This window comes from Triticum aestivum, chromosome 3D (assembly GCF_018294505.1).
Source record: "Triticum aestivum cultivar Chinese Spring chromosome 3D, IWGSC CS RefSeq v2.1, whole genome shotgun sequence".
NCBI classification, from domain to species: domain Eukaryota; kingdom Viridiplantae; phylum Streptophyta; class Magnoliopsida; order Poales; family Poaceae; genus Triticum; species Triticum aestivum.
This window is the reverse complement of record NC_057802.1, coordinates 61829378-61838506: the sequence shown is the minus strand read 5'-3', so window position 1 is coordinate 61838506 and position 9129 is coordinate 61829378. Positions and strand designations below refer to the sequence as shown.

General features: G+C 49.8%; 2 protein-coding genes across 2 annotated transcripts; one reads left to right on the top strand and one right to left on the bottom strand.

Moving 5' to 3' along the window:
- Positions 1 to 264: 264 nt before the first annotated feature.
- LOC123077426 (dof zinc finger protein DOF3.1) lies at positions 265 to 1511 on the top strand. The gene has a single exon (XM_044499705.1). The coding sequence runs from the start codon at positions 340 to 342 to the stop codon at positions 1030 to 1032; it is 693 nt and encodes a 230-aa protein (XP_044355640.1). The 5' UTR covers positions 265 to 339; the 3' UTR covers positions 1033 to 1511.
- A 102-nt stretch (positions 1512 to 1613) lies between these two features.
- Positions 1614 to 7787, bottom strand: LOC123077422 (cysteine-rich receptor-like protein kinase 6). Its single transcript, XM_044499698.1, has 9 exons — positions 6953 to 7787; positions 6184 to 6321; positions 5830 to 5960; positions 5296 to 5506; positions 4968 to 5205; positions 4735 to 4885; positions 4405 to 4660; positions 2008 to 2318; positions 1614 to 1856 (listed from the first exon to the last, which is right to left on the bottom strand). The coding sequence occupies exons 1-9, from the start codon at positions 7785 to 7787 to the stop codon at positions 1614 to 1616; spliced, it is 2514 nt and encodes an 837-aa protein (XP_044355633.1).
- Positions 7788 to 9129: the final 1342 nt, after the last annotated feature.

Here is a 9129-nt window from a genome sequence, read left to right as displayed (position 1 = left end):
GGTCGGCACGGCAGGGCGAGCAACGGATCGCCCGTCCGGGACAAACCACAGCCTTTCGCTCACCGCTGCTGCGCCCTTGTCCGTTTCCCCAGAATAGAAGTCTCAGACCCCCACTCCTGTTCAAACTGCCCCTCCCCTGCCACCCCACCCCACCCCACCCCACCAGAGCCGCTGCTGCTTCCCGTCGTACTCCCACTGTCGTCCTGCACCCCCCACCCCACCACTTCCATTGTCTTCTTCCTGCTCCCCCCGCTACATATTGGCTCACCGTCCCTCGCCTTCTTCTTGCAAGCTTACCATCATCCAGGAGTGCTTAGGTTGTGTAGGTTTCTTGGAGCGATGGTTCGCATCACTGCCATGGACCAGCTGGAGGGGGAGGAGGTGGTCGTCAGGGCGCCGGCGTCCGGCGGGGTGAGGAGGGCCGGGGAGCCGGAGAGGCTGGCGCAGTGCCCCTGCCCGCGCTGCGAGTCCACAGACACCAAGTTCTGCTACTACAACAACTACAACCTCTCGCAGCCGCGCCACTTCTGCAAGGGCTGCCGCCGCTACTGGACGCGCGGGGGCGCGCTCCGCAACGTGCCCGTCGGCGGCGGCACGCGCAAGCCCAACGGCAGCCCCGCCGCCGTCCGCCGCAAGCGCCCCTCCCACTCCCACTCCCACCACGCCGCCGCCTCCTCCCAGGCCGCGCCGGTCGTCCCGCTCTCGGTCTCCGCGCCCGCGCCGCTCCCGCTGCCGCTGCTCCCGCCGCCGCCGCAGCCGCAGCAGTACGAGCTGACCTTCCTGCCGCCGTCCCTTTCGGCGGTGGACCCCGACCGCCGCCTGCTCGACCTCGGCGGCAGCTTCAGCTCCCTGCTCGCGCCGCCCGCGCCGCTGCTGCCCAACTTCGCCACCAGTTTCATGTTTGGCGGCGCCGGCGCGGGGATGGCGATGGCCCACGCTCACGTCCCTGCTCTGCCGCAGCAGGCGCCGGGGGTGTCGCAGGCGCTGCCGGACGGCTTCTGGGGCATGGGGTGGCCGGACCTGTCCATCTAGTCCCCATCAAGCTCCCCACCGGCCAGCGCGGGCATCGCCAAGATCATGGATGACGACGGCCAAGCTCTAATCGATCTAGCATTTTCTTTCCTCTAATTAGGTGCATGCTCAGTTGACGGTAGTTTGTTAGTGTTACTACTGCATCCATCCATCCATCCTCCATGGTTATCTTTTTGAGAGCTTTCGAAGCGGTCTTGATCAATCAGTCAGAGCTAGCGATAAGTATTTTGTTAGTTAGGTTCGTTCAGGAGAAAATGGTGTGGTTATGAGAGTCAATCTGAGGATGGTGGTGAAGAAACTCATGTTAATCCGTGTGTTTTGTACTTAATCCGCGACTGCATGCAGTCTGCTGATGGTGCCAAGCGTAGAACTGAAACTGATGGAACGATCAACGATGGTAGCTTATTGATGTTGAAAATGCAAATCTTGTTTCTTTGTGATCTCACTAGTTGAATGTCCTTAATTATAGCACTTCATTATTGTCCCTATTTCTTTGTTGATGCGATTTGAGGTAATAGCACCGCAGGTCCTTAAACTTGTTCTTCATGTGATGGTTTGGTCCTCAAACTTGCAAAAGTGAATTATTTGATCCTGCAACTTGTTCTCAAGGTGCACATTTGGTTCCTAGCCTCGCCTAGACGCACCCATGCCAGCTGCTCGACGGCGGGGACGCGCGGAGGGACACGTCGGCCGAAGTGCCTAGGCTCAGCCGGGGGCGGGACGGTGGCGCCGTCGCTTGGCGGCGAGAAGACGGCTGGGAGGTACTCATCGGTGTGGCACGCGAAGGTGGAGCGGCTGAAGTGCGTCACCAGCCTCTGCCTGCCCTGCAAAGACCAACGGCTCATGGTGCCAGAGAACAAACCGCATGAATGCATGCATGCATCGACGACACGGAGGAGGCTTGTGCGTGCGTGCACGTTCGTTACCTGTATGTACGCGGCGCCGATGTTGATGATCTTGCAGCTGCCGAGCGACCGGTTCCAGCCACGTCCGTGCAGGGCGTAGCTCGCGCGCCGCGTAGGCCGTCGTGAGGTTGACGAATGCCCTTGTTGACGTCGGCCGTCGTAAAGTTATGCATGCTTTCATTGGTTGTTTGTTCCCCTGGCTTGCTTTGGTTGTTTGTCGCTCGAGGAGCTCTTCGCCGCGCTGCGCCTGCCCCACGCCGTTGCCGGCGTCACGCTCCTCTTGCTCGGCAACGGTGCGCTGGTCAGCGCGCTCTTTGTGACCACCGTCGTCGCGCTCGCTACCGTCGTGGAGATGCGCGCGTTCGTGCGCGACCTCTAAATCTGGGATGTTACAATATATGTATATGTATACTTTTTACAAAATAGTTTGGGTACCAGAAACAATTTTTTCAAGAAAAGAAACTGAAGGGCTACCTGGAGGCCGGTCTCCAAACCCAGTTCTCCATTAATTGCCGAGGTATTTGGCTATTTCCAATGCATAACTGCTATACAAGTATTGGGTAACGTAGTATTTCAAAAAAATTCCTACGATCACGCAAGATTTATCTAGGAGAAGCAACGAGCGGGGAGAGTGTGTCCACGTACCCTCGTAGACCGAAAGCGGAAGCGTTTAGTAATGCGGTTGATGTAGTCGAACGTCTTCGCGATCCAACCGATCCAAGTACCGAACGTACGGCACCTCCGTGTTCAGCACACGTTCAACACGATGACGTCCCTCGAGCTCTTGATCCATTTGAGGACGAGGGAGAGTTTCGTCAGCACGACGGCGTGGCGTCGGTGATGATGATGTTACCGGCGCAGGGCTTCGCATAAGCACTACGACGATATGACCGAGGTGTTAAATGTGAAGGGGGGCGCCGCACACGGCTAGGAACAATTGATGGAGTTCTAGGGGTGCCCTCCCCGCGTATATAAAGGAGGGGGAGGGAGGCAGGCAGCCTAGGGCACGCCCAATCCTACTTGGGCCCCTAGTCCAATTCGGCCCCTCCTTACCATATTTGGACAAGGGAGAAAGGAAGGAGGGGGGAGGGGAAGGAAGCAGGAGTCCTACTTCATGCTAGAATTGTGGCTGGCCCTATAGGGGGCTGGTGTGTTCCCTTACTTGGCCCATTAAGCCCATATCTTTGCCGGGGGTTGCCCGGAACCCTTTCCGGTGACCCGGTATCACTCGGAACACTTCCGGTGTCCAAATACCATCGTCCTATATATCAATCTTTACCTCTCGACCATTTTAAGACTCCTCGTCATGTCCGTGATCTCATCCGGGACTCCGAACAAACTTCGGTCATCAAATCACATAACTCATAATACAAATCGTCATCGAACGTTAAGCGTGCGGACCCTACGGGTTCGAGAACTATGTAGACATGACTGAGACACATCTCCGGTCAATAACCATAGCGGAACCTGGATGCTCATATTGGTTCCTACATATTCTACGAAGATCTTTATCGGTCAAACCGCATAACAACATACGTCGTTCCCTTTGTCATCGGTATGTTACTTGCCCGAGATTCGATCATCGGTATCATCATACCTAGTTCAATCTCGTTACCGGCAAGTCTCTTTACTCGTTCTGTAATGCATCATCCCGTATCCCGTGACTAACTCATTAGTCACATTGCTTGCAAGGCTTATAGTGATGTGCATTACCGAGAGGGCCCAGAGATACCTCTCCTATACACAGAGTGGCAAATCCTAATCTCGATCTATGCCAACCCAACAAACACCTTCGGAGACATCCATAGAGCATCTTTATAATCACCCAGTTACGATGTGACGTTTGATAGCACACAAGGTGTTCATCCGGTATTCGAGAGTTGCATAATCTCATAGTCGGAGGAACATGTATAAGTCATGATGAAAGCAATAGCAATAAAACTAAACAATCATTATGCTAAGCTAATGGATGGGTCTTGTCCATCATATCATTCTCTAATGATGTGATCCCGTTCATCAAATAACAACACATGTCTATGGTCAGGAAACTTAACCATCTTTGATTAACGAGCTAATCTAGTAGAGGCATACTAGGGACACTTTGTTTTGTCTATGTATTCACACATGTATCAAGTTCCTGGTTAATACAATTCTAGCATGAATAATAAACATTTATCATGATATAAGGAAATAAAATAATAACTTTATTATTGCCTCTAGGGCATATTTCCTTCAACAAGTAGGGCTTTAGCTTCTGTTCCAAACTTATCAAAACTACAAACATATAATCTAAAGCACTGAGCTGGTTTACTTCACAAAAAATAATAAATTGTCTCAATGAATGGACAAAAATGCAAAAAATTCCAGTAGTAGGGCTTTGAAGACAACAACCCAATTATCCTTTGTCATCCTTTTGCTCATCTTGGTTCAAGCCCCGTGATTGAAGCTTCATTTGGTGATGCCATACCTGGCATACGGGTCGACTCAGAAGAAGTAGGGCTCATGCACATGAGAAATGATGGCTTCGATGGAGACCGTAGAGACACAGTGTTACTGCTAAGCATGAAATTTACAGTGGACATCGTAGGCCTATCTGCTGGGTTATCTTGGACACAGAGCAGGCCGATGTGAAAAAGCTTCACTACCTGGTTTCCTGGGGCATGGCCTCTCAGAGATGAGTCTATGATCTCTGCAGTTGTACCCATGGTCCAGTGTTCCCATACCTGTATCGAATTAGCAACACTTAGTATTTTTACTGAAGTTAATAGTTCAAGACCAGGGTAAGTAGGGAATTTACCAGACTTGAGAGATTGACAGACTCGTCGAAGTTCCAGGAGCAACTGCTTCGTCTTCCTGTCACCACTTCTAACATCAAAACGCCAAAGCTAAACACGTCCGATTTTACAGAAAGCTGGCCACGCACCGCATATTCTGGGGCCATGTATCCACTGCAATGAATTAACAGGAGCATAATGTCATTATAGTTGGCACACCGTATGTGTATCATCACACCAATCGAACCATACTTACTATGTCCCAACAACTCGGTTTGTCACCTCCCTTGTTTGATCTACTCCAAATAGCCTTGCCAAGCCGAAGTCTGAAATCTTAGGAGTGTAATCGGAGTCTAACAGAACATTGCTCGCTTTGAGGTCCCTGTGGATTATTCTCAGCTGCGAATCCTCATGAAGATATTGTAATCCTCGAGCAATCCCACTTATTACCTTCAATCTCTTTCCCCAGTCTAGCTCCTTGCTTCTCTCTGGATCTGGCATTTGAACAGGAGAATCGTGAATCGGTGAGGTTCAGTTTTACAACCAAAATATGCTAGTGCTGAAATAATGATTGGAACTATTACCGAAAAGAATGGTGTCAACACTTTTATTGGGCATGTATTCGTAGGCAAGCAGTTTCTCGTGTTCTTGCACGCATACGCCAACAAGCCTGACAAGATTCTTATGTTGAAGCTTGGCGACCAAAATAAGTTCATTCTTGAGCTCTCCTATTCCTTGTGCTGAACTTCTGGAGAGCCTCTTCACCGCTATCTCCCGGCCATCAGGAAGGTTTCCCTGCATAAGTGTAGCCATGATCAGTTGTCGTAGCACAAAAGAGTATGGTAATGAATTGGTATGGGCTGGTTGTTTCTTTTTAGTTTGCCTATAAAATTTGGTCAAAATCAAACTTTGTAAAGTTTGACTAACTTTATAGGAAAAAAATATCAATATTCACAATATGAAATCAATATTATTATATGCATCATGAAATTAACTTTTATGCCATATCACTTTACTATTGTAGATGTTGTTGTTTTTTGATATAAATTTGATTAAACTTTGTTTAATTTGACTTTGACCCAATTTTATATGCAAAGTAAAAGAAACGGATGGAGTACCTTATAAACTGCACCGAATCCTCCTTCTCCAAGCTTATTCGCAGCGGCAAAGTTATCCGTCGCACGACGTAATGTTGGTAGATCGGCGATAAGTGAATCAATGTTTACAATGTCCTCACTATTAGCCGAATCTGTAAAAAAGCAGGAAGAGAGCCCATAGAGATGCATTATATATAGGCACCATATATATGTTTCAGGACCGATGTTTTCTAATAAGAAGTATATTTTCTTAACAGTTTTGCGAAAGCACATTTAGATATGCCCTAAATATTACACATCTAAGTGACTCAATAAAAAATGTCAAAAAAAAGACTCAATCAAACTAGAAAGAAAAAGAAGTGTAAGACAACGTACAAGGTGGTTGCTCACTGCTTGCTCGTCTTGTCCTCCCCTTCCTCGAATAACAGAGACAAACAGCAGTGATAGCTAGAATTGCAACAACTAGAGGCAGCGTAATTGCTAGAACAACTACCGTCTTATTTCCCCATTTTCCTGTAGATAGATGCCAGAGTAATTAACGGCTCAAGATATGTATTCTGAGAAAGATGGCGCTGGTAGCTAATAGTTGCTGCAATCAATTTTGTTCTGTAAATATATGCATAGAGTCATATTAGACTAAAAACTCCATTCAACATCATCTAGTGCTACTAGTTTCTTCTACCGTCCATTGAAAATACTAGATGATACCTCACACGTTGTTACGGAAATATTTTAAACATATTTCAATGTGATTCGTTGTATGAAACATACATGTTTGAAATAATAATATAAAAAACTGAAACTAGAATACTTATAAGTTATTATGTTTGATTACTATATAGTTGTAAAATGTTTATTAAGTATAGATGGCATAATAGAATGAAAACTCTCATTTGTGTTTGCATGTTGAGATTTTTCTTTTTAATGCATGTCATGATGAAGTGACTTTTTTGCATGTTAAGAGACATATGGTAGTGAGGGTGCGCTTTTTCTCATGCATGTTATGCCATGACGTGGTATGCTTGCATGTTAAGAGAAATAGTTAGTGAGGGCTAGCTATTTAGATATTGAAAATATATATAATTCGCTGCTTAATGTCAACAGGATGAACAAGTAGCAAGCCTTCCATGGGACTCACGCTCACCTCGTCGGGCGAGGGTTGCTGGAGTCGGAACCGTTGGCCCTACGGCGGGCTCAGGCGCTGGCGCAGCCAGCCGCACCATCACCGGCCCGCCGAGGATGGTGTATATCTCGTATCTGTAGCTGCACCTGACCCCAAGAAACTTGGCCCCGACGCGGTCCGCGGACCGCGGCATTCCCTTGATGATGCCGGCGAGACAACCGCGGCACTGCGCAGGCGTGAGGTCCGGCGTGCACTGCGCCCAGCTGTAGACCCTGGGGAACTCGCTGTCGACGTCGAGGTCGGCCTCACCGGACGCGTACCGCCGTGTGGAGTTGTACGCCGCGTAGTCGGCAGTGGCGTCCACGAGCGCGGCCACCTGGCGGTTGAACCGGCCGGGGTCCGACGTGACGTTCTGGCCGTTCATTTGCGTCCTGGACCTGACGTTGTCGACGGAGGAGAGGAAGGGGGTGTTGGAGTAGTAGAGGACGCATGGATCGTAGTAGATGGCGGCGTCCTTGGCGTAGGCGCACATGTTCTGCGCGTCGTGGAAGGCCGCGGCGAGGCAGCCGGAGCAGGCCGTGGCGTTGGCGTCGCCGCGGCAGAGCGCGAGCGCCGAGACCTGGTCCGGGACGGCGCCGACTGCGCCGGTCGCGAAGAGGTCCGGGGAGGAGGACGCGTTCTTCGGCAGCGCGGCTGCGAGGATGCCGAGGTTGGCCTGGTACGTGCTGTTGGCCGTGAACTCGCCCGTCGAGCCGCACGCTAGCAACGGGTACGCGGCGGCGCACGGCGCGAGCAGCACGACAACGAGGGCCAGGGTTACGAGGACGATGTGGCGGTGAGATCCAGACTCCTCCATTTTTGGAGTGAATGGCAACCTCCTCCGTCGCTTTTAAGGAGACGGGAGGGGAGACTGACTTGACCGCCGGTGGACATGGCAGTGCGAACTGTCGACATAACCAGATCATCAACTTGCCAACTTGCTATATATTGCCAAGCCCCTGGTCCGATGGAAGATCGCACCGGCGGAACGGAAGGGACTGAAGAAGCTAGATGGTCAATTGCACCGGAGATTCATGGACGTGCAACGCGTGTTCATTTATGTCCACAGAGTTGCAAAATAGAGCCCGCGAACTTGCAACTCGGGTTTCAATGACCATGCTCGACCGACCGTTCAACACCGTGTCCTTGGACGGGACTCGCCGCACGCCAGCAGGAATGACGCACGCACGTGCTCGGCGCGGACAGCGCGGACGGAGGCCCCCAAGGACTCCCCCCGGCAGCTCCACCGCGGTTGTCGACGGCCGCGCGGAACGCCGTCTAGTGGTCGTGGACCGGGGCCGCCGGGCGCGGCCGATGCACCCCTGCGATTATTATGGGAATCCAATAACTCCCGAACGTTCGGATTTTGAGCAGTTTGTCTTGAACGTTTTTACATGGTAACTTTAGTTCGTAAGGGATGGCAACTTTCTCCTTTTTGGTTTTTTTATCAGAAAATTGCCATGTTTTCCTAATCTCACGCAAACTAAATTTGCCACCTAAAACGTTCGGGTTACCATGCTTAAATCCAAACGTTCGGGAATTATCATTACCGTTATTATGGGCCTGGACTAACCACGTCAGGACGGCCGCCAGTTGTGCCTGCCGCAACACGGCCAGTATATTGACCCTTTCCTGAAACCACCTGCGGCGGTGAAAAAATTGTGCGGCCAGATAAACTCAAAAAAATGCGAAGTTGTTTTTGTTTCTTTTGACAAATTTTGGCATTTTCTCGAGTTTTCTCGGTGAATAAAAGGCTGATAAATAGATGGACGTGTCGCAATATGCATACTATGTCGGAAGTCGTTCAAACCTAGCATGTATGCCTACAATGGGCATTACCCACCTTCTTACAAAAGTTCACATTTTAATGATGTCTAAAAATAATCCATGTTCGACGTGAGGTGTCTTGGTAGGCTAGAAGGCTCCGTACGAGAGCATTTTTTTTCTACGTCCGTCAAATGGCCATTTTTTTCATTGCCTTGTATGACCAATTGAAGGCATCATGCCAAGTTTTTTGATTTTCGACAATTTGATTTTGAATTTCTGCCAATTTAGCCTTTTTCACCGAGGAACTCCAGAAACCGCAAAACTTATCAAACATCCTAACAACTTGGCATCATGCCTGGAATTGGTCACAGAAGTTGGTGGAAAAAATTTAG

Excerpts from the sequence above, each read along its gene's own strand:
- LOC123077422 (XM_044499698.1), bottom strand. The coding sequence starts at position 7,787 with ATGGAGGAGTCTGGATCTCACCGCCACATCGTCCTCGTAACCCTGGCC. Across the intron at positions 5,507-5,829 it reads GATTCGGTGCAGTTTATAAG|GGAAACCTTCCTGATGGCCG; the intron begins GTACTCCATCCG and ends ACACTTATGCAG. Across the intron at positions 4,661-4,734 it reads CTGTCAATCTCTCAAGTCTG|GTATGGGAACACTGGACCAT; the intron begins GTAAATTCCCTA and ends AATTCGATACAG.
- LOC123077426 (XM_044499705.1), top strand. The coding sequence starts at position 340 with ATGGTTCGCATCACTGCCATGGACCAGCTGGAGGGGGAGGAGGTGGTC.